The 24,710-nt window shown below is 35.0% G+C and overlaps 2 protein-coding genes across 8 annotated transcripts in view; one reads left to right on the top strand and one right to left on the bottom strand.

The window, feature by feature from the left end:
- Positions 1-24,710, bottom strand: part of MCPH1 (microcephalin 1) — a 132,419-nt gene that overhangs the window by 36,698 nt on the left and 71,011 nt on the right.
- The window catches only part of ANGPT2 (angiopoietin 2), a 43,944-nt gene that overhangs the window by 2,690 nt on the left and 16,544 nt on the right, over positions 1-24,710 (top strand). Inside the window, exons 2-5 of one of the 7 annotated variants that reach the window (XM_074895739.1) lie at positions 19,820-19,975; positions 22,075-22,196; positions 23,732-23,950; positions 24,501-24,528. In XM_074895739.1, the coding sequence (XP_074751840.1) occupies positions 19,820-19,975; positions 22,075-22,196; positions 23,732-23,950; positions 24,501-24,528 (525 nt within the window). Of the gene's footprint in view, positions 1-19,819; positions 19,976-22,074; positions 22,197-23,731; positions 23,969-23,998; positions 24,017-24,500; positions 24,537-24,710 lie in introns of all 7 variants that reach the window. The other 6 variants (XM_074895738.1, XM_074895736.1, XM_074895737.1 and 3 more) reach the window with 6 other exon arrangements.

Raw genomic sequence — 24,710 nt, 5'->3', positions numbered from 1 at the left:
AATCTAATGCTCCATTAGTCAAGGCAGGGTGAAAAAAAGAGTTCGCTTAGTTTTTATACTGTACTGAAAGTAAGATTGATTTTAAAAGTAACCTGATGTTAACTTCTCATCAATTGCACAAAACACTGCTTTAGGTCTTGCTTTTTAAAAAACATTATTTCTGCCTACTTAAGAGGCAGCAGCTGTTTTGTTCTGAAGTTGTGTAAAAAAAACCCCAAACAAAACATTACAAATTTTTAGTGTGAATTAACCTTTAAACATTGTTCCTGAAGTATTGCACATCCCAAAACATTTTTACACTCCTCCCCCGCTCCTGCCTTTAATCCATCAACTAAAGGAAACATTCTGTTTCTGAATGAAGACTAGGCTGTATGAATGGACCAGCATGGGAAGTGTGCACTATAGCTGGTTAATGGACAAACACAATGGGAAGAAAATGAGTTACGTAGGTCCAGATTCTTTTCTGATCTGCTCCTGCATGGAGAGCAGAAGACTTTGTTCTACAGTTGCTACAAATTGCTGCTTTAAGAAAACACATTTTTTTTTGGTCTGAACTGTATTAATGCCTTTATGTCTCTACTCTGTGTACCATACATAAAACTGGAGAATGTCTTCTCAAAAGTTGGTGATGTTTAAGTGTTCAGATGACACATAAGAACAAACCACTGTTCCACCTAATCCAGTGTTTAGCAGTAAGCCAGTAAGCGATGCTGTAGAGCAAAGGCCGAAACCCTATATCAACTGTGCAGCAACATACCTGAAATTAACTTTCTTCTTCAACTTTTCCTACCTTGGGACCAATCTGTATATTGAAGTGTAAGATTTTTTTTTAATGCGTATGCAGGCAGGGAGAACAAACCTCTCAATAATAAGTTTTTCAATTAATTTGGGAGGATAGCAGGTTGGCATACAGTTGAGATACAAGATTGGAAATTTTAAATGTAGACATGTATGTTGGCTATTATACTTTGGAATTGTTTTATATAAAAACAACATCAGGTTTTCAGATATTCCTACAAGGCAGGCAATTCTCTTAAGGTCCACAATTAAATGAATCTCTATCCGAATTAATGGCAGCTTTACTATTTGGATCACAGCATTTCTACTCAAGGAACTGCATTTTTTCAGGTATTAAAACACTGAAATAACTGAATGCTGACTTCAATTTACTTCTTAGTACATAAACTAGATCCTATGACTCAGGAGATATGACTGTCCAAAGCAACAGTATAAAAGAAATGGGTCATATTTTCTCAGTCTTTCCTGTTATAAACAGCTGAAAACAATGTATGATCAAATTAATCATAGCATACAGAATATAGGTAATTTATTTGCAGTCTACCATCACAGCAAAAGACTACAGAATAAAAGTCTGTGCCAGAAGTCAACATTTAATCAAAGACCAGAACTTCACCCTGAACCATCCCAGCAGACTAGGAGGAGGATATTTTGCTGATAGAGATACAGTATCTTTGGATACTCTGAACTGAGATTCATTTTTCCTTGCCATGATATTCTGGAAGCTAAAAACCCTTTGTCACTTTGAAACATGTTTCTTCCCTAAGCACAACAAAATCAGATGTTTTAAGATGTACAGAAATGAATGGTTACCATTTTCACTGGTGATTACCAGTGAAAGGTTATAATTATAGGTCATACTTGTATTGAACTTCATATCTCAAATACAAAAAGATATTCTGACATGCCATCATCCGAAAACATCTGCACACAATGGGCAAGGACAAATATATTGTATGGTGTTGGATTTTGAAGTACGCAACAGATGATTCTGTCTCTGAATCAAGAGCTGCATTCCTTTCTTAAGTAATGCATCTGTTTTCACTTATTGTGAAAAGTGCTTGTTTCTGTCCATCAACTATGTATTTGCTAAGCAAGAGTGCTGGCAGGACCCAAAACAAAATACTTTTTTACTTTCAGATTAGTACACGTTACCGGATAAAGTTTTTATGCTACTTTAAATGATATGACTATGCAGTTTATTATTATATCTCTTGTAGGTAAATTTCTGTGAAAGGATTTTAAATGACACTTTTGCATGCGTTTAAAGACTATGTTGTTAAGACTATTTCTGCATCATTCCACAAATACCAAATTGGTGATACAGGTATGAAATTGGACAAAATCAGCAAAGAAGACTACAGATTTTCTTGTACAGATCTACAGGACATAATTGAAGTTGAGAGATTGCCATCTCCAAAATGTAAAAAATGTGATAAACAGAGGCTTGTTTTACTGAACCAGTCTCTTACTAGCATTCAACATACATTTTCTTGTGCTTTGTTTATTATTAATATGATCATAAACTTATCATCTTCAATCCAAACAGCAAATTGGAAGACTTTCTTCATTAAATTATTGACATCAAGTGCTTTATTTTTCTTCTTTATATTCTTTCTTCATGTGCACATATAGGAGATGAGCCTGGAGATGCTTAAATTGACAGTTTCCAGTCCTTTTTGTTTGTATACCTACTTAACATATAAAACTTAACCGCATAACCTTTAGAATATCTTAGAAACTTGCAGAGAGACTGAGGTTCAGAATGGTGCTTCTTTTACAATTATCTTGCTACTGCTCCTTTTTTGTTGTTAATTATGAACAAATTCAATAACATGCATCTCCCCATAATTTACCAAGGGAAATAATTGATATAATTTGCTTGTTTCCTAATCACAAGAAACAAGCTATCATGCATGTATTGCTTAGAACAGAATTTTGCCTGGAAGACACAGATGCCCATTTCTAACCTTCAAAATTAGACATCCAGTATCTTCAGGGACTGTATTATACTGTCCTTTTCATACCATAGTATTTATGTTTTTGAAAATATACCATATTATGCATTATTTGATTTACAATACTTCTTACAGTAAACTAAGGCAGCTTAGTAAACCAGTATTTATTTAACAACCTTTTACATTAATGCAAGAATCTCTTGTTGCATCTGTTGTTTCATGGGATTTTACATAGCTTTAGCTGAAAGCCAGGATGGAGGCAAAGACTGCCTTCCTCCACCATTATCATTACCGTAGAGCTAGACATACAAAATGCTGCCAACTGATTTAGAAGACATAGTGTCAGATCTTACATTAGGGTCTACAACAGAGATATGCCACCCTCAGATCCTTCTGTGGCGCTTAGCAAACCCAGAGTTTCATCAGATGACCCAGTCTATCTTAATTAGCTCCCTAGAGCAAGTTCAGTCTGTCTCTTCAGCCTGGAAGAAAAAGAAATAGAGGAATGGAAAACTTAAAAGAAATCCTCCTTGAAGAGGCAGATTTATCATCATTGCTGAAGAAGCTGCAAAAGCTAGCAGGCTGCACAGCCCTCATCCTGGCATACTACTTTGGCACTAAAATTTGTAAGCCTCAGAATCAAGAGAAAATAGGTAGAAAGTAGAAATGTGGACTAGGCTGTAAATATGATATGAATATATAGATAAACATTATGCTTCCTACTTGTTAAAACAGCTTAGGTACAAGAGTCAAATAAGGACTGATGGCTTTTCCATAGAGTTTGATGTCTTCCCATTCCCACATCCTGACAGGATCATGGAATCACAAAATGGTTTGGGTTGGAAGGGACCTTCAAAGATCATCTAGTTCCAACCCCCCTGCCATGGGCAGGGACACCTTCCACTAGACTAGGTTGCTCAAAGCCCCGTCCAACCTGGCCTTGAATATTTCTAGTGATGGGGCATCTGCAACTTCTCCGGGCAACCTTTTCCAGTGTTTTACCACCCTTATTGTAAAAAAAAAATTATTCCTGGAACAGATGATGCAAATTGTACTTCAGAGAAAAAAGGTTCTGGTATTTAGTTAGCAATGTTAGTGATAGGAGCCTTAAGGATACCCATACAGACTGCAGAAGGAGAAATGGGAGAAGGTAGTTCTTGAATAAAAAAATACTAGTATATGAAACCAGAATGTCACCCAGAAAATAGTCCAAATGAACCCTAGGAAACCTCTCACTGGTAATAACAGCTAAACCACTGAGAAAACAATTTGTCAGTGGACCATAAATATCAATATAACCTTCAAGAATAGGAGAGTTTCTATGGCATTGCATAAGAAGTTTCAGAAATAAGCACAGCCAATTTTATCTGCCATTTTATTCTCTGAATTTCTCAGAATAGAAATTACAGGTGGACAAATAATAGGAGCATCCAATAATTTCATAGGGCAAAGCATCAGGAAAAAAAAAAGTATGGCACAGTAATTTAATACTTAGAAATGCCTTAGAGATATGGCACATTCCACAGTGGAACAAATTAAACCAAATAACCTCATACACACACAAAAAGTTAAAAAGTGCTTTACAACTGGAAATACTGTGATCATTTCATTTCCTTTAACAGACATATCTCTAGGAAATGGGGCAGAGGAAAAAAGAATTGTATTTATTCTCTAGTGAGAATAAATGAAATACTGTTTGGTGAACCTGAAGCGTATTCCAACTAATTCCAACTAAACCAAGCTCAGAGGTAATGTTAGAGAATTCTTAAGGTTACAAAATCCAGATCCATGTTTTGTATAAAAAAAATCCCACACCTAAATAGTTCTGTGAGCACTTACTATGTCTGTCTTCAAGCTGCCTAGGAAAATACATTACTACTCCTTAAAGGCCTTTTTTTTTTTTTTTTTTTTTAAATGGTTGCTATATTCCAAATAATTACTGGAAATCCTACTAGTGTTTATCTGTTTGCGAAACAGGTTAACCCTAAAATTAAGATATTGTTTACAAAGCTCAGCAAACGTATCCTGCGATTTGTATGATTGGGAGATACCTGTCCTCATTCTAACTTCCAGCACATTATGGCTTAGTCTGGACAGAGAGAGATGCTACAGGAACTTTTCTGCTGTCTATATACTGCCCATATGAAGCTTTATCAGTTTATGTAATATCTTCCAGGAGCCTACTAAGGTCATAACAAGGTCTTACTGCTAAAAAGAAAAGGCTGCTAGAATATGCAACCTTTTCTCCATTAACTTCTCTCTCTGTTAGTAAAAGTATAGATGGAAATAAAGTGTTCTTCACAGAGTTACATTATTCACAGAAGCGGTAAGGAGTGAAACATTTCCCTCTCTAGATGAGCAAATACTTCAGAATTATTAGATGGCAGCAACTTTCTTTCCAATTCAGCTGTCTCTAGAGATTGCTGTTAAACCCGAGAAGCATATAGTGTCCTAACTTTGCTCAAGCTCACTTTAACACTGTCGGGAAACATCTTTTCAGTGTTGAATTTATATTCAGGTCTCAAGCATCATGACAGTGTTAAAAAAGGAAACTATATATAGAGTTCCTTTACCCTCTGGGGAACAAAATATCAACTTTCTATCACTGATTTTGGTCAAGGATTAAAATCAGCGTGTTGTGGTAACAACAGACTCTTTTAAGTAAGAGACTATTTTATTGAATAGCTAGTTACATCTTATTATTTAAGTTTCCAGAAGGGGAAAAAAAAAAAGCCTTGCTTGATACATTACAGCTCTCTCAATGTTAGCAACTGAAATTCTTTAAGAGGCATTCAATTTTTAGGCTCTGTAGTACCTTTTAATAATGTAATTATCAAGAAATTGAAAATAGCTGTGTGCATTTCAAAAGCCATGCTAAAGCATACATGAGGACCAGAGTAAACCAGTATAAAGTCAAAACGAGCTTATTAGAGCATTCATACAGCATAATCAATCACACAACTCATCATTTCAGCTACTTCAGAAGCTATGTTTTAGTATGCTTTTTGAATAAAGTGGTTGTCAAAACCACATAAAAACACACTAGGCAAACGTTTCATCTTTAATTATCACTTCACTTAATAGAACTTTTTGACAGGGAGAACAGCTAGAAGTTCTCATCTTTGGAGAAAGAAAAATTGTATCCATTTAAAATGGTAGGATCCTCTTCAAATATGTAGTATAAAAATGACTGAGCGGTGTATTAAGCCACATCCAAACAACAGCTCTGCAGACCTGTTCACTCTCCCGCTGCAAGCATTAAGAGTCATTCACCTTGTGTACTCACAATATCAGCTTCATAACTATGCTTGCTTTTTTGGTTCAGGCCCGCACCTCACGTGCATGATCATGGAAGGAAAAAGCCTCTTTTGTTCCATTTTGTCAGGGTGTGGGAATGGGGAGACACCCAGCTCAGTGGAAAGGACATTTCCTGGGCAATAGCCATAGCCTTTACCCCACCAGCAGCAATCCTACATAAGGTATGATGTCAGGGTACCGGAGCCTGCTGTTCATCATATAACCTGATGTATAGTCTTAACACTGAGGTATTCGAGTAAGCTGAGAGGTTTAATTTTGATAGCTGACATCTAAAAATAATTTCAGTTCTGTCTTTCTCCACAGAACTTGTAGACATCATACAAAGACACTTCATATACTTCCTGTAGGTCCTTTCCTTTGAACATTATGTCCTGCATAACAATTTTACTCCCCATTTTCCATTTTCAAGGTGTTAACATCTGGGAGATACTAGTTCAAACCCATAGTTTTGAAGTGAAATATAAACCAGCCCCTTAAGGAGAATGTGCCAATCAGTCAACAAGCAGTAGCCTCATTTTTCCATGGTATCAGCTGTCAACTGACAATCTCAGATGTTCAAAAAGTCAACATTCAAACATCAAAAAATCTGCAGATCAAGACTGAAATACATGTAGCAATGCAAAACACACTTGCAATACTTCCCTATCGCACTAACAAATATCCTGTCCATTCAAACAGTTCAATATTCTAGAAAATTCCCTAGTGGAGACTTAATGAAACAATTTCCATATTTTTGCTTTTCTTTTCAGAAAGTTTTTCTATAAACAGTAATTTAACTATTTAAAGGGAACACCAACTCCCAGTTTCTTAATAAAACTTTAAAAAAAAGGATAAAGTAGGCAAAAGACAGCTTAAGTGAATGAATAAAACCAGACAAATGCTTGTGTTTTTCTGCTGCTAAGGAATTGACTTAAATAAAACTAAGCTTCCTTGCGTGAGGTCTGAACTTTGACCATATTAACTATCGTTGTGTTTTCACTTATATTAAACTTCGATACCGATGCCAGATTTTCTGTCAGATATAATGATTGCCTATAAAGTAATAATAAATCAAAAAACCTTGTTGTAACTGCTACTGGAGCCTTACTGGAATGTTTTCTGAAAACCACTCTGACATGATGAAATAAAATTCAAATAACTAGAAGGTAAACCCCAAGACTAATAACCTAACCATTAGAAAGAGTATAAACTGCAACAAATATAAACAATCTGACCCTGTTGAAATCTTACCATGTACAAGCAAGGATTCTGACAACTACAGTTCATCAGCTACAGAAGAAAGTTTAAATATAGTCAATAATACCCAAATTTTTTCCCCTGATGCATAAGTTTATTTGACTTGGATCTAAAGAAAACTTATTCATGTCTTGAGTTCAGCTGCTTTGTTATGGTAAACTTTATTATTTTAAAAAGGCTCTGAGGATAGCATACAAAAACCTAGCTCTGCTCGAAGCAAGTAGAAAAATTTCCACTGACTTCTTAGTGAAACAGATTTCACTTGATGTAGCTAAAAATTTGACTCAAAAGTTGAATCCTTTTTTTTTAAAAACTATTTGAAGTTGATAATGCAGTAAACCAGTAAATCAGACATGTGCTTTAAAGCTTACTTCTTGTGGACTACCTCTAATGAGTAAGGATGCTATTGGAATAGAAAAAAAGAGTGATAATTTTAATCACAAGGAAATACACGTTTTCCTTTTCTTGTCCCTCTCAAGTCCATGTGGAAGGAACATTGCCCAAGACTGTCATCCAGTCAAGTCCTTTGCACTCACCATTTTCTTCAGTGAATTTCCTTCCAACTTTGCAATGTTTTTTAACCTTCAGGCCAACCAGACAATTCCTTTCCTCAGCTGGCTTTAAGATCAGTCTTCCAGCCTCCTTTTGCAGCCCATTGCCTTTATGAATTACTATCCTTGACACATCCATTTGAAAAATTCTGCTCACACATATTCAGTTCCTTTTTTATTTTTTATTTTTTCCCTTCTCTTTCCCTTCATTAAGACCGTTCAGCTTCCTGGCTGTCCAGACTGAACTCTGTTTTCTCTATGTCCCTTGTCATTCAGGATTCTCAATTCTGGATTCTTTTGTCCTCAAGTTTCTTTTTAACCCTCACCTACATGCACACTCTCCTGGGTATTAAGACAGATAGCTTCTTTTTCTGGCTAGCTGCATCAATGACATTGTACTTTGATGTACAGTGACATTGCACTCTTGCTAGATGTGGTTACTCATCTTGAGAACAGAGTCTCTGGAAAGTGCATTTAAAAGTGTCCCTCATCAGTGGCTCATCCCATCAGATCTTGACAGACAGACAGTTTCCTCCCATATACCCATCCTGTAGAGCATAGCTTTGGTTGTCGCCATTTTTGCTGAGAGTTCCCCCTCTTCTAGCATTGTTTGTTTTGAGAGGATCTGGCTCCAGTTTCTGGTCTTCATGGAAGGGCACCATCTGACAGCTGCCTGGCTTCAGGCTTTCAGAAGCACTGACTGGAACCCAGCTTGAGAGGTGATTTTCCATCACGGCCTGAGGGCTCAGTGGGGCACCAAAGACAAAGAGGAACTTTTGGAAGCAATGGATGGAAAGACTTTCTTCTTGGTTCCGTTCCAACAAACTAATCTGCCTGCTTTTAGATGGATAATCACAGTTATTGAGGCAAAAATGTATTTTTTATCAAGATTACGTAATTTAAAGTTTTTTTTTTTCCTGTTTCACACTACGTTTTGTTTTTGCCTTTACATGCTGATCTTATTTCCAAATATTTGTGCTTGTCCAACCTTAACACAGTAGTGTCCTGTTTTATCTTTTGAGTATGGAATTCCTCAGAAGCTTTTGCTTCAAAGACTCTTAGTTGTACTAATGAAACAGCAAAGGAAATAAGTAAGTGGCATTCGACAAGAACATATCAAGATGGTTAGTTTTTTAACTAGGCAGAGGTGACCAACTTAGTTTCTCCTACTTAAGGCAGCCCCTAATGCTTTCTGTAGTCACAGTCCATTGTGATTCTGGGGTCCTGCTTCCCCTAACCAGTGTTTCGGAAACCACAGGGAAGTTCTCTGACAGGTCTAGTCTGGCAAGTGAGGAATTTTCAGACTGGTGATGAAAATGTAGCAGCTTTTCAGACACACCACCTCTCCTGTCCATAGCATATTAGCAATGAAAAAAGTGGAGAGAAAGATGGCAGCATGACTTAAAGAACTACAGCACTTGAGAGGAAATTATTACCTTGGGGTTTTTTTGCAAACATACAGGAAAATCAGCATCCGAGTTCTTAGTAGGGAAATTCCATCCTTCAAAACTGAAATCAACTGCTGTGTGTACTGTCTCAAAGTCTTGAGCATTCAAAAATTGGCAGGCCTTCAGCTCAAATGACTGGTTCTCTCTTGGTAGCATCATCATTGAGGCTTCTTCTTCTTCAAGAAAAAAATCTTATAAACTATATTTAGAAGCCAGTATGTTGCAAAGTGTAAGAACTACTCAAAATGTTTTCAGTTTCCTTTATCTGTGAAGTTTAAAAAAAAATTCTAATGATTTTTCATGCTGAAAGATGCTCTGTGAACACAGCTTTGAAACACGAGACACCCAGTTTTATAGCTCACAAAAGGGACTAATTGTGTTCCACAGCTTCCTAACTAGTTTGATCCTTGAACTCCGAATCATTCTTCCTTCTGGTTGGAAGTGGAATGCAAGATGACTACTTCCCTAGAAAGTAACGCTGAGAATGAACTCTGAATGCCTAGCTCTTTTTCACTTGCCCAAAAACATATTTTGAAAAGAGGAATTTGCTTCATGTTTCCTAAAAAAATTGTACTATGATTTGCTCTACCACATCATGAGCTATTCTCTAAAATAGGCTGTCCTGTTTAAAGAGCAATTAATTTAAAAATTCATTTGATATTGTAAGTTGAGATAAAAAAAAGATAAATAGTTTTATATTATGAAAAAACTGTGATAGATACAAATTTGCTAAAAAATTTTTAAAGTTTATAAGGCTACATAGCCATGTCTTTCATGAAAAATGTAAGTACCTCCACTGGCATACCAGATAGTAAGTTTATTTAAGCAGCCTATTGCTTAGTGGAATGGAAAAAATACACAAATGGGAAAGGATTACCTTAGATCTGGCATAGCAAGCGTTTATTCAAAAGTGGGCTTTTTAGGGCAGAGTCTCATCTTTATACCAGTCTGGTAAAATCCTGATTCCCTGATGGTAGCATGCAAGTACAAAAATATGACAGAAAACATGTGGGCTTGTCTCCAAAAAGTCTGAATATTCAGTCTGTGAAATTATAGCCCAATGCTATAACCTAGTATTTAAAAATTAAATATTGATTGGCAGTATTTCTTATACTGTTCATAAATAAGGAAGCCTAATTTTGAATGTTGGTGGCTTGTTGCACATTACGAGGAAAATTTATATTCATTTCAGTGAATGGCAGAAGCATCATTGACTTCTTGTCTTTCTGGCTTCAGTGCTACTGAGCTTCGGCAAAATGCCATTCATGACTCACACTATTTATTTATTTATTCTTTATTTTTAGACTAATGGGAACTTCATGAATTCCTTCCCTGATTTCTAAGAGAAATACCACTTAGCTGTGATCCTAAAAAATGGTGATTCAGAATCTTAGATTACTGCCTTAATGAATATCCTTAACTCTTAATGAGAACGGTTAATCACCAAATAATTGATTTTGGTTCTGAAGGTATTGTTAAATTTTGATTTTAAATTAATTCCTTACCCATATAGAAATTCACACTATTAAAAGGTTTGTCAAGTTGACTGTTTAGTTTCTATTAACAACATTTTCTGAAATCTCAAGAATATTTTTCATTTGCAATTTTATTTACATCTCCTAAAAAGATGCATTATAAAAAGTATATGCAACACATGTAGTATAAAGCACCTATGTCGTTCTCCAAGTGACAAACCATATGAAAACACATGTGCATTTAGGAAAGCAGTAGTTTATACCACATGTTATAGAACAAGACCAGTGTCTGGAATGGTGGGAGCTCGACTCTAAGATAGCCTTTGGAATACTTTCAGCTCTCAAAGTCTCTTCCCTTTTCCTATGCACTCTTTTGCTTTTTCTAGGTCATCATTTTGATTGCAACTTTTGTAGTTAGTTCAAAACAAACAGTAGAAAGTATGATCATGCTGTAATACCTTTTAGTATTAGCTACAAAATACTTCCAATCAAGAACACAGAGTGAAAGCCATTATTCATAAATATTTGTGCAGACAATTAAGGCATTTAATGCCTTTATTTCATGTTATATTAATGAATTATTTGGTTTTTATTCGATTATTGCCAATGAAGGAGGGAATTTTTTTCATTCTGCTAGTAAGTGTAAATTATAAAAGTATAACATCTTCCTCTAAATGAGAAGTAACCAGATATGAGAATAAGTTGGTAGCTTTAATTTAGTGCACAAGTGGCATTAACTGAACCATCTCCTGTGTATAATTTATATTAAAGTCTGTATTCACTATTTTAAGAGTTAGCATTTAAACCTTTAGTATTGTATTGCACAACTTTAGCTTGTGATTTTCCAATAAATCACAGCTCACTTTCAGCTCGTATTCATTTATGATGTTACTTTCACCTTTTGTTTGCTGACAGGAAAATGAGATAAGAGAAAAATCTTAGCTGGAGGTCTGGTCATGCAGACATGCTCAGTGGGGCATGTAAGAATCTAATAGCATAGAGACATCTCAAGCATTCCCATATACATTCCCAAAAGATTTTTTTCCCCTCCCTTGAGAAACAACACATAGTCCATTGGGACTTCCTGCCCCAGGAAAACAAAAAAAAAAAAAAGAAAAAAAAAAAAAAGAAGGAAAAAAGGCAATTTAAAATGTGTCTTTTCCAGACATGATTGCTTTTTTCTTCTGCAGTGTACTAATTTATTCCAAAAGTTACAAGCTACTAAAATTGATAACTAACTTTCAGAAGAGATAGAGAAATATATTATTTTATTAAAAGTGGATTTAAAATAGCTTAAGGTCTGACTGATGGGGATTGATGCAATGTCCTAAAAAATGTGTTCCCTTAGGTCTTTCAAGATAAATGGATCTTGGAAGGGATAGTGATTCTTCCATTTTTGTTGTAACTTATAAGCAATAGCAACATAGATAGACTGTGAAAACAAGTATGAAAAGCTATTTTAAAGAGAACAAATCTGCCTGCAAAATTTAAATTTTTATAGTATTTTGTTTTCATAACACCAGTACATTGCAGTGATGTGGAAATACAAACACACATGGAGAGCCTGGCATTATGGTGCTCCATTCATTACATACATGCACATTAAGCAGCATGTGCGGCATATATATGTAGGTAAAATACTTCATACTGCCTACATGAACTGCTTTGAGAGGGTTTTCTTCTTTTTATGAAGACTGTATTACATTTGTAATACATTTACTGTTATCTGTGTTCAATAGGATCCATCATCCCAAGAATCCCTTCCTAGTGTGCAGACTTCAATTCTACTACAAATAAACAATTTACATATTCAGTATTTTAATTGAAAGTGAAGTGTGTTAAAGTACTTTGACAAAACTCTATTTTCTGTCTTTATATACAAAAATGTATCTGCGAATCAAAAATTTAAGGATTCTGTGGCATATATGGATGACCTTCTACAATGAGACAGTTGCTCACTGGCACAGAGTTTGAAAAAAATGTTTCAAATTATGGGCAAATTTCTAATTCAGATGGGTCATGAAGAAACCAGACATGGCCACAATCCAAAGAACACTGCTACTCTGAAACAAGGGCAAGGCAAGTAAGACCAAGCATTACTGGGTTAAAGATAACTCAAGACATCTGGAGTATGAGAAGTAGGAAGGTCTTGTCTGTACTCTGAAAAAGTATTTGGAAAAAGAACTGATGAGACTCATGAGTGGTTTTCTTATTTTGCCTTGTCACTAGAACTAGGCAAAATTGAGTATGGATGCTTAAGTTAATTTTCCATCTTGCTCACTTTCGTGTATAAACTAAACATTTTAGGGAACAAAATGTCAGGATGATGACCACAGGTATTGGAAGGGCTGATTAAGTTCCTCTGGTTTAAATTCACAAAGATAATTTTTGAATAAAGCACAGTACATTCTTAGTAGGGATGCAAGAACAATAACTTGAAAAGCTTTTGACAGGTTAATATATGTCACTGTACTGCCAATGCATATTTAACAAATGGCTAGCTGTAAATGTTGTATTTTATGTTGCTACGTTTTCTAGTGGATCTGCACCACTTCTGGAAATTCAGAACAAAAATTAGAGGAAAAACACTACAGACTGTCATTACCCCTGCAATTTTCTCTGTATCTACATTAGATGACTAAATATGCAATGTGTTCTAATACAGCCTGTTCAATACTCATGCAAATTCTTTTGCACTCTGTTGTAAATTAATTACTAAGCACAGTCAAGGTCTCAATAGAAATAGCTGTTTCTCATGGAAACCTTATGCATATTCTTTGGTTTTCCCTCTTGAAAATATGAAGAAAACTAGTTTTATTTAAATTATTCTGTATTTATCAGACCACCACTGACAAGAATATGAAAGATCTAAAACTTCAAATTAATGGCAGAATAGTCAGTTGTCACTGCAATCAAAGGAAGACCCTCATATGCACTGATATTCTTAGGAGAATATTAGTCAAGGTCTGTATTTAAAACTCCAGCATATAATTTTAAATCATATTAAAATAACTTTGCTACACTATCAACAGCCACAGTTTTCTTAGTAACAGTTTTGACATCTAGGAGAGATCCACAATCCATAAACTTGACAAGAAATTGTCCCTTGTCTTTCTTTCAGGCTAGTGGCTCCAGGCTTTGTCAAAAGTGCAACAAATGTGAGAGCTGGTGCAAAGAAAGGAGCAGAAACATGTGGCTGGGGCATGGAGGCATATGACCTCTCCATTTGACCAGCAATCAGCTGTTAGACAGGATGAACAACCCAAATGCCGCTGAGCTTCATACAGTATATCACACATAGCAGTTGTAGAGTTTATGGGGCTAACGGCATTTTTCATGCAATGAAGCTGCTGATCTAAATACAGGGCTATAGAGATAGGACTGCAGATAAACTTTGACCTGTTTGTTATTTCTCCTAGCAGGTACAATTTTAGAATGGATGCTTTATTGTAAGAATAAAGATTATCTTCAGGTTTCAGTAGACAAGTTGTGAGAAAGCCTAAAAACAATGCTTCTAGAATTTTCTCAAACTTATAGACGAATTCCCTGAAAGTGGTAAATTGCTTAGTCTAGTAATCCATATTTGATTCAAGGCAAAAAGGTCTTGATAGATTCTGATAATCTTAGGGGTGGATACAAAAGATCATGCAGCTCCAACCATCTACCTGCTTTTTCTAGGGGACACAGCCCTATGTAGAAACTCATGATTAACATCACCTCTCTCTGAAAAGAAATGTTACAGTTGGCAGAATCAGATTATAAACATTAGGAAAATCACCAAACTTTATTTAGAACAACTGCTCCTATAACTGACAAATTCTGTAAAATTAAACCAGCAGCCAATACTATTTGTACCATTTATATGGGGTAGCATTTGGCAAAGAAAGGATGTATGTATTCATATAGCTATAAATGCTGCCAGGAACATGACCGTTTAATTAGCATAGACCATTTGGCAGCAAAGAACAAAAGCAAGACCTCATTTATAACTTCAAATGAAAAAATGGTAAGATAAAGTGTCTACAAAATACACAAATAAATTATTGGTTCTTTGAAAAACTGTTCTGTAATACAGACAAATTATACAATAGCAATCAAGAAGGCTCTTAATTTAAATAAGTATTGGCAACCCTTCATACAGGATTAATGCCAATGGTTAGAAATAAAATTTATTTTAATGCATACTCTGCATGTTGTGTTTTCTTTCTTGCCAATTTAAAACTTGCTTAAAAAAAGACAATCTTGGCTATAAAAGCAATGTGTTGGAATGTGTTCCAATATGATTGAGCTGTCCTCATTTTTTTGGCAACTTAGATAAAGTATTTTCATCAAATTGTATGATTTTATATGATTTGAAGTAATAAAGCATGACAGTCCCAGATTGATGACTTTAGAGAATTTTGTCTCTCCAAAAATGTATCACCATAACTATATTACAAACCTTAATTGTGAAACTATTTTTTTCAATTTTCCCAGCTGTTTTTGCAATTTAAGCATACTTTAAGAGACATGCTTTTTCCCATCTGTGATTTCATTTTTATATTTACTTTCTTTGAGAATACATGCCAGCCAAAGTCTTACACAAAAAATAGAATATTTCATGAAAAAATCCCATGAAGAATCAGTGAAATGCTATCAACTAACTGTTCCTTCTTTCAAATATGAATGTATTTATATCTCTTTCTCTCTCACTTGCAATTTCCTTAAGATAGGAATCCTATTTTATAGCAAAATTTAAATCTTAAAGCAGATTTACTGAAAGAATATGCCCCTTAATTTTCAGCTCTTAGGTTTTGACAATTACTTTGTCCAAAATAAAGATCACGTAATCAAGGTTAACATATATCAACACAAATTTTATATGCCAGCTATTAATTGAATTAAAAAGAGATTAAAAATTATCTTCCCATAACTAGTCATGCGGCAAAGGAGAAATCTAACAAATAATCCCTGCTGCACCTTCCAAGTTTGTGCAAAGTATTGGAAAAGACGGACATGCTGTTCAAAACAAACTGCCAAGCTTCTGAACTCATGCATGGGGACTGAAGCATTTAATTCCTGTGCCCTTCCTTCTTGTAAATGACCCAAGCTATTCTCCCCTCTTCAGAAATTCTGAGTGGGTTTATAAAGGAAGGAGGTTCCTTGGCAGGACCTGATGAATGTGCCACAAAGAAATGTGCCACAAAGAACTGTAGTCTTGCAAAACGGCTGCTAATCCTCAGTGTTGTTGATGAAGCTTAGCCTTGGCTGCCTTAACTGGAGTCTGTATTGAAAAAGTTCTTCCACCTCCCTCTCATGGAAAGCCAAGGGCCTCGCTTTCTGAGAGTGTGCAATGGGAACGTGTTCTGCTTTCACTAAGGTCAGTGGGAGATGATGGGCATTTTGGCTGAAAATAATTATTTTATTCATCTTTGAAGAAAGATGGAACTGAGCACCTGATACTAAAAAAAAGAAAAAAAAATTATTAAAAGTCCTACTTTCTACAATTTTGCATTGTATGATGAAGAAAGAAGGGAATATAAGCAAAGAGGGATGACTATGTATATTGATTCAGGTCAGGAAAAGAGATTTTATGATGTGTACATGGAGAGAATGCACAAAAGTGAAAGAGGATTAGTAAACATGAAGGAAAGAAGAGAAGGGGTTTATGTAATCATATTTTGTAGGATTTTTAAGGGAAAAAACCCACAAGAAACTCCAAAGCTACTTTATAGGTCAATACCATTATGATGCTTCATGTTGTTCTTAATTAGAATAAATGAACCAGATCATGAAACTGGCTTTAAATCTCAAAAGCCTTTTGGTGTTCATTTTTCATGATTCCAAGTAAGCACAAATAACATATTCCCTAAGTTACCTATTTAATATTTTTAAGTTGAAAAATGAATGTGAAGACAAACTGTTAAAACTAGAGTCAAAAGAATACTTCAATGATTTAGAATACATCACATGAGTATTATTTGAAAGAGGTTAGATACTTGGAAATAGGCTTATAGTTACAGATATTCAAATAAGATAAATTATGAAAATGCAGACCTGTGTGTCCAAACAAAACTGTTTTCTAAGGTTGCAAGCACAGTGACAAGGGGTATAAAAATCTGGCAACCAGAACCACCAGATGCCTTAAATTGTAATCACAGGTTTTGCGTACTGTAATCAGAACAACCTTACAGCTGTGTGCTTTAACTGGGCAATTGCCTAAGCCTACTGTAAAATGTTTACCTTACCTTTAAGCTCAGAATTAACTCATTTTTTAGTAGTGTGTTTTGGAATAACTCAGTGATAACATTTTCAAAGAAGTCATGCAGTTCTGTAATCCTGTTTGCAGAGATGATTTTGCTCAGATTCTCATTCAGAACTCTCTCTCGTCAACAAGGAACTAACCTTTGAAGAATGAGGTTTAATATCTACTATTATTTTATAAAAGAGTCAAAACTCTTGATCAGTCTTTGTTCATTGATTTACTGCCTTCTGTCTTTTTTTCTGTGGGCCTTTTTTCTAAATTAAAGAAGATGCAATATTTTCAGTGCTTTCTCATATGGTAGCTCTTTGATACCTGAGGTTTCTTACTCCTTTTTTTAATCTTTATGTCCCTTTTTTTCCCAATGTCCTTTCTAACTGCAGATGTACTTTGAGTCTGCCAGGCAAGGTGATATCCTTGATCTTTATAAAGGCATTACAATACTCAACTATGGTACTGAGGCAAATAAAATGCATTCTGAAGATCTCCCTTAATTTTATTTTAACAGAGGTGCATTTGAGCAAAGGTCTTTTCCAAGTTTCTACAATGATGTCCAGTTCTCCAGCTTCATTTGCTAAAATTAATTTAGACTCCTAAATTGTTTATTCCCCAGATGCCTAGCCTTTTCAGAGGGACACATATTAGTTATTGTTCTTGGTCTTCGTGGAGCAGTATCTAACTTTAGTGAATAATTTCTTATTTTTATCTGTATAAAAGCCTTCAGAATTTTGCACATCTCCTTGGACTGTGGTGCACTAAATACCATCTTGCACTGCTTTTAAAATTAAATTATCACTATACTTCAACATCTCATAGCCTAATCATCAAGGACCAAAGATGACTTACCAATACTACACAACGAAAAGCCACCGATCAGCAGAAAAGAAGGTGACCTAAAAGATGTCACCAAAGTTTTAAAAAAATTCCAACATGTTTGGTCAAATTAGATCTGCCTCTGGGTGGGGATGCTTTTGAAAATGAGGAATATCCAGGAGCAAAAGGTAACACTTAAGAACTGATCCTATGAATAGGGAACAACTCTGCCATAGTGTGATGCCGACTGAAGATACTCATGTTAAATTACCATGCCAAAACCCAGTTGATTGTATGCTTACTTCTAGTATTCACAAAGGTTGTTACGCAGAGCTTCTAAAGGCTGTCTAAAGGCTAGTTTTAAATCCTTAGGGTACACCTGAGAAGTAAGTACACTTGTTCAGCAGTGTAGTAGATGTGGGTCAAAGCTTGTGCCAGATCTGAAATCTCTGTTGTGCACTGCTGTTCACCAACTAGATGGGGAGAATGGAGCGAACAAACAAATACTTCTTTCAAAGTCACAAAAAGAAATAATGCTTACTTCAAACTAAGAATATAGATTTGGTTTTAGAGGTTTTAACTTAATACACCCTGTTTTCTTCATTTGCCACTTTTAAAAAAAACCCTGTGAAGTCAGGAAAAAAAAATAATACAGTCCTTGCTCAAGTAATATTTAAGGGGAAACATTTCAAGCTGACAGATCTGCCAATTGATCTTTAGCTGGTCAGAAATGGAATGGCTGTATCTGAACAGTGGTTTGATAGACTGGTAAATAATAAGTGGCTTTTTCCTCACTGATATGGAAAGTAGCCATGCAATAATGTTCAAAGCTCCTCCTCACTACAAGCCATTATTCATATCAAGATTGCATTATCAAAATAGTATTTAAAAAAATCAAGATATCAACCTGTTTTACCATTTTCCTTAGATTAGGATTGGGTGATGTTTTATAACTTGTGCTTAATGATACTAGCTGTTTGTTATTAGCAAGTATCCTCTTTGTATGTACAGCATGAAGCTCAAAAATGGCTATGGTTCTCTTGCTAGAACAATGTTGGAGTGATACAGGAGTTTGAGTCTAGAAATTTCCCCAGTCAACAAAAAAGAAAGAAATCATGTGGCCTTGATTTTTAAGAGTTAATCATAAGTAACATGAAAGAAATATGAAGTATTTGTAAAGTTATTGAGAAAATTATATTAAAGAAGCATGGAGAAAAATCAGACTGCTTTTGGATATTGCAGACACATTGAAGGAAAGACTTCATGAAATGTTACTTGAATTTTCTCCTTGCTACTTATTTGCTCCTTGCTTTTCTTGAAAACAGTGTACTCTGTTATAAAATGACTACCAAAAAAGCCTTATTAGTTTAGACACAGAAATCACTTCAGAATCAAGTATTTAAAACAGTTTTTGCATTCCTAAATATTAAGCATTTGAAGTATTTATAAGTTTTCCTACTGTTCAATGTCTTTATTTGAAATTCCCTCTGATAAAAATGCACACATAACAGAGTTAAATGACATCTGACCTCTTCTCTGACTTCTAGTCATGTGATGAAAAATGCTTTTGAAAATATTTAAGTCTAGATACAGGAAGATGACTAAACTCCTAAGCTTTTGTCTTCTAAAATTTCCCATCGCTGCCAAAGCTGGTGAAGCTTCTCTGATGGTTACAATGGTGGGAGCACTAAGGCAGAAAAGCTTCCAAGTGCCCACAAGCATTCTCACCACTGCACCTTCTACCTACCTCCCACAAATCTCTGTTCCTGCCTTTAGAAAATGGGTGTCCACACATTCTTTGTCACATTTGCCCTTTCTTTCACAGAGCTTAACATCGAGAAACTTCATATAAATGCATAACAGACAAGGAACAAATTTGTTTAGCAAGGCAGCCAGCAGGCTTACTGTACTACCCACCCCCCACCCCCCCCCCCAACATTTAAAGAATGCAACTATCTTCTCTCTTTCCTTTCCCATGTAGCTTGAGAATTACATCCAAGACAGTATGAAGAAAGAAATGGTAGAGATCCAGCAAACTGCAGTGCAGAACCAGACTGCAGTAATGATTGAAATAGGCACAAACTTACTAAATCAAACAGCTGAACAGACCCGCAAATTAACAGATGTTGAAGCACAAGTAAGTAATGAATTTCAACCTAAAAATGCTTCTACTTCCCAAACACCTACAACTACACATTTAACAGTTTGGTGTTACACTATTCAGTTCAGCAATTAGAAGTCAATCATAATCAACAGCTCTAACTAGTTTAAGGAAATATTAGTAATTGGTAATAACATAGCTCCATGCAAACCCACTGTTGTCACCTGAAAGACTTCCATTACACCAGGATTTGAAGTATGTCTAGCAAGACAACTGTTACATTTATCCTTAAAGATAATATACTTAAAACTACTATACTATATCCAAGCATCAGTTGGGTACTAGTGTGCTTTTATACAACCCTTGCATACCTCTGTTGATTATTCACCTCTCACCACTAGATCTTAGCTAAAAGAGAGTTCCTTCAAACTGCATTTGTTCCATTTGCGAGGCTAATTGCTTTTTGACATTTAAATTTTATTTTCTATTTTTTAAAACTTCTTATCAAGACAAATGTATCTTTTTAATGAATATTTTCACAGATGCTGTAAGTGGGGTGACAGTTCATTTCTAGCACAATGCACTATATTATTGTTATTTAACAGAGGGATAAATAAAGGAATCAGAGATTAATCCAGAATAAAGGAATTGGGAGGAGGCTACTAGAAAAGTATATTCACACAGAAGTAAACTTGCCCAGTGTACATATTATTCTCTAAATTATTTCAAACAAAAAGAAAATTAATGGGTTTATCTTTAATTATTGCTTTAATTGAAAAACATGAACTACAATAAGACATTCTGTGAAATAGAATGCAGATTTTAATACGTTATAAGGACAAGTCCAAGCAATGTAGAATGGTATGTATTCGTAGTTTTGCTAACATGGTAGGAAAATTCAGATATATAATTGCCAAAACAAATAATGAATATAGGATGCAGCACACATTTTATATAATGTAAACAGCGTGCAAAACCTAAAATACTTGTTAGACATTTTATTATCTGTAGAATTCATCCAATGAATTAAATTACATTTTTTAACCTACAACAAGCCTTTGTGAACTCTTTGATAAATTGATAGTTCATAGCTCACAGGTGTACTGAATTCAACTTTCTGGTTGCATTATTCAGGAGCCCAGTATTATGCACATGTTTAATGTATTTATTCATTCACAGGAATGTCTTTGTGGAAATTATTCATTTATTTTCTGCTTAGAGGAAGAAAATAATCACTGCAACTTTCCTTCTCTGCTTGAAATTACTGGTGACTGGGTTAAGGGCTTAATTAACCATATCAGGAAATTAACCAAACAGTTGCTCTCTCAAGGACACTTACTTTTGGCAATAGTTTTCTATTACACTTAAGTGTGAAATCATGTCCTGAATGACTGTTTAACATGAAGGACATGAGTAATCAATTCTTCCTGCCAAGGAAAGCCAAATTCTTCTGAATTAAAAAAAGCTGTTCTAAAACAATGAGAAAATATTTCTAGAAAACATGCCTCAAAGTGTCATCTGTGTTTCCCAATATCTGGGTTTCTTCATCTAGAGATGCAAATAAATTTAGACAGTAGACAAGACATATAGAAAAGGTAATGTAAAATGCAAGGAATGAACTCACAAAAGTGTTGTTCACATGATGAACACTTTAAAATATAATTGGGGATTAAGGAAAATAACTAAGAGGGAACTATCTAGTGATTTCAGGACTGGGACAAGATTTCAACCAGTGAGAGATATGCAAAGTGCTTTCTTTCTACACCAGACTAAGAAACAAATTACTCTCTGAGCAACAACCATAATCATTCCAGTAATGAAATAAGAATATCATAACAGAGGGGAAGGTATGACAGCAAAACTAAAGTATGCAGTATCTTTCAGCCATTGGTCGGAAATGTAGCATACTACTGAAATATTCCCAATGATATATGGTAGCGTAACAACAAAATTAGTACAACTCCATGTATTCTTGATTCTAATTCTATGAGCATTTGTGCCCACATTAAGTATTGAAAAAGAATTTTTAATTATAGGCTTAAGTGGAGATTTGCATGTTTTCACAACATAAAGAAATTACAATTAATTTTAAAAAAGTATCTTGATTTTCAAATATTTTAATAAATTTTACTTAGGTATTAAACCAGACAACCAGACTTGAACTTCAGCTTTTGGAACACTCTCTTTCAACAAACAAACTAGAAAGACAGATTTCAGATCAGACCAACGAGATAACTAAATTACAAGAAAAAAACAGGTAAGTTTTCCTATCAACCCAATACCCTGAAGTGCCTGTCTAAAGGTTTTAGAAACAAATGCACTCAAGTAAAAAAATAAGGCCTTGTACAGAAGCTCCCCATGCCCAGCTATGCTTTTTACAAAGGTCATATATTATTTAAGGCCTAGAGAATCATGCAGGCTTATTCTTCTTGTGTTCTGTTTATATATAATTTGATTTCTATATTTTAAACTTATCCAGATGAATTTATGGATTATGTAACCTGACTCAAAGTAATCCAGTGCAACCACATCTCAAAAATGTTATTTTCATGTATAGTACATGGCCATGCTGTGACAATCAGGTCATTGCCACATTTTTTTTCTAACCCAGTGAGAAAAGTCACATACTCCTCATATTCAATGTTCCTTACTAGTCAAAATTTTGAAATTCAGACTAATATCCAACTATGACTCCTATCTGTTTCTGTAACAGCTGTTGTCCAAAGGCTCATACCTTTTTTCAGCGAGTTTCATTTTCATATCACCAGGGTCTTATTTTACTTTTGGCAATAAATAGTTTACAGAGAAATATAAAAGCAGCAGTAACATTCAGTTTTCTCCTTCAAAGCCATGTTTTTCAATGAGAACCATATGTGCAAAGTGCTTTTTATTCTGAAAGAATTAGTTTAAAAAACCCAAGAGACATGTTTTGACATTTTTGTTCACTACTCTACTACATTTATATATGCTCCCTAAAGGTTTTATCCACCAACTTAATAAAAACAGGCATCTTTATCAAATGGAAAGTAAATACTAAATTTTAAATTGTCACTTTTTTTTTGGTGTCAAACTCAGCAGACTTTAGACGACCCTTGTAAAACCCATGTAAGCACAACAGCATTGTTTCTCACCTAACAAAAGACAATCTGACATTGAGCTAATCTGCTTGAAACATAATTATAAGGTTCAAGTTTTTTTTCAATAACAGCAGTGGATTTTAGGTGAACTTCTCCCATCTGGCTGTGCATCTTTTAACACCAACTGTCTCAAAGTCTGCATTGGAACAATTACCAATTAAATAATGTTCCAGACAGTCACCTATTCATACCAGCTCCAGAACTGGAGATGAGGAGCGCATCTTGAAGTGATTATTTGCACATTTCCCTGTCTTAATGCTGTAATATTTATTTAAGTATATATTTTATTACAATTACAGGAGATTTGAAAATTTCATAGGTTCATCTTTAAATGAGTTTCATCTTTTAATAGGGTAAAACCATGAAACCTTTCACCGCATCTTTCCTTGCATAATGTTTAATTATCAAACACCCAGTTGTTACACTTCAAAAGCCTGCAACGGAGGCTATAGTAGATGCTGTTTATTAATGTACTAATATAATGAAGTAAAGCACATGTATCAAACTCCACTTTCATTTAGCTTTCTACTGCACGCATGGCATCAGAGAATGAAGTTGCATATTTATGAAGAAAGAAACATCTGCAACAGGCTTGATTCTCTTTAGATCAGTTCAAAATTTTTTCTGAGGAGGCTAATAGTAATCTTTTATTTAGTTTTCTAGAAAAAAGAGTTCTTGAGATGGAAGACAAGCACACACTTCAGCTAAAGTCAATAAAAGATGAAAAAGATCAGCTTCAAGTCCTAGTAGCCAGACAGAATTCTATTATAGAAGAACTAGAAAAACAGTTGGTTACAGCTACAGTAAACAACTCTGTTCTGCAAAAACAGCAACATGATCTGATGGAGACTGTTCATAACTTGCTTACTATGATATCTACACCAAACTGTAAGTAAAAGCAGACATTCTTAGATCATTTGAGTGACATTCCCTAATTTGTGTTCTTTATTACCTATAAAGTCTTACAACCAGTTTTGCCATACTTCTGCTTCTCAACAAGTATGTATTTTTTTTGCCTTAAATTCTGCATATGAGTTAGCTAACCTATTTTTTTTAGGGGGGGGGGAACAACCACAACATTTATGTGGTTTCTTTTCAACACTTTGTTCATCTTCTGTGGTTTATTTGCTTTCCCACTTCCCCAGTGGTTCAAAAAATACAGAGATACCAAGTATCATTAATCTCACATGGCATTCATTCATCTGTCAAGATACACTCCCTTGACCATATATCTAGGTTAACCTGCGTGATGGAGGCCTGTAGCTTTTCTTCATGGCTCACAAAGGTTACTTCTGCTCCCTCTCATTGCTCTATGCACCTAGAGTTGATCAAAGAAAGGACAAATTATAACGGCTATTAAAGGCAAAGGAATTGGCACTGGCCCAGTTTTTAGCACCTATGTATGCCCAGACAACAGAAAGCACCAGCTCAGGGCAGCAGGTACTCCCAGAAGTCCTCTAGTCTTTCACAGAAGCTTCCCTGTTGATCCTAAAAATCCCTCAGCCTAGCAAATTTTATAGGCAATAATCTCACCCCTAAATGTCTGTCAGCCCTGCAACAAATCATAGCCACAAAGCATAGCTTCCAAATTTATGCAGATTCACATGCTCCATAAAAAAAATCCACACACACCA

This window comes from Athene noctua, chromosome 1 (assembly GCF_965140245.1).
Source record: "Athene noctua chromosome 1, bAthNoc1.hap1.1, whole genome shotgun sequence".
NCBI lineage: Eukaryota > Metazoa > Chordata > Aves > Strigiformes > Strigidae > Athene > Athene noctua.
The sequence above is the reverse complement of the archived record's forward strand: the minus strand, read 5'-3'. Positions and strand labels throughout refer to the sequence as shown.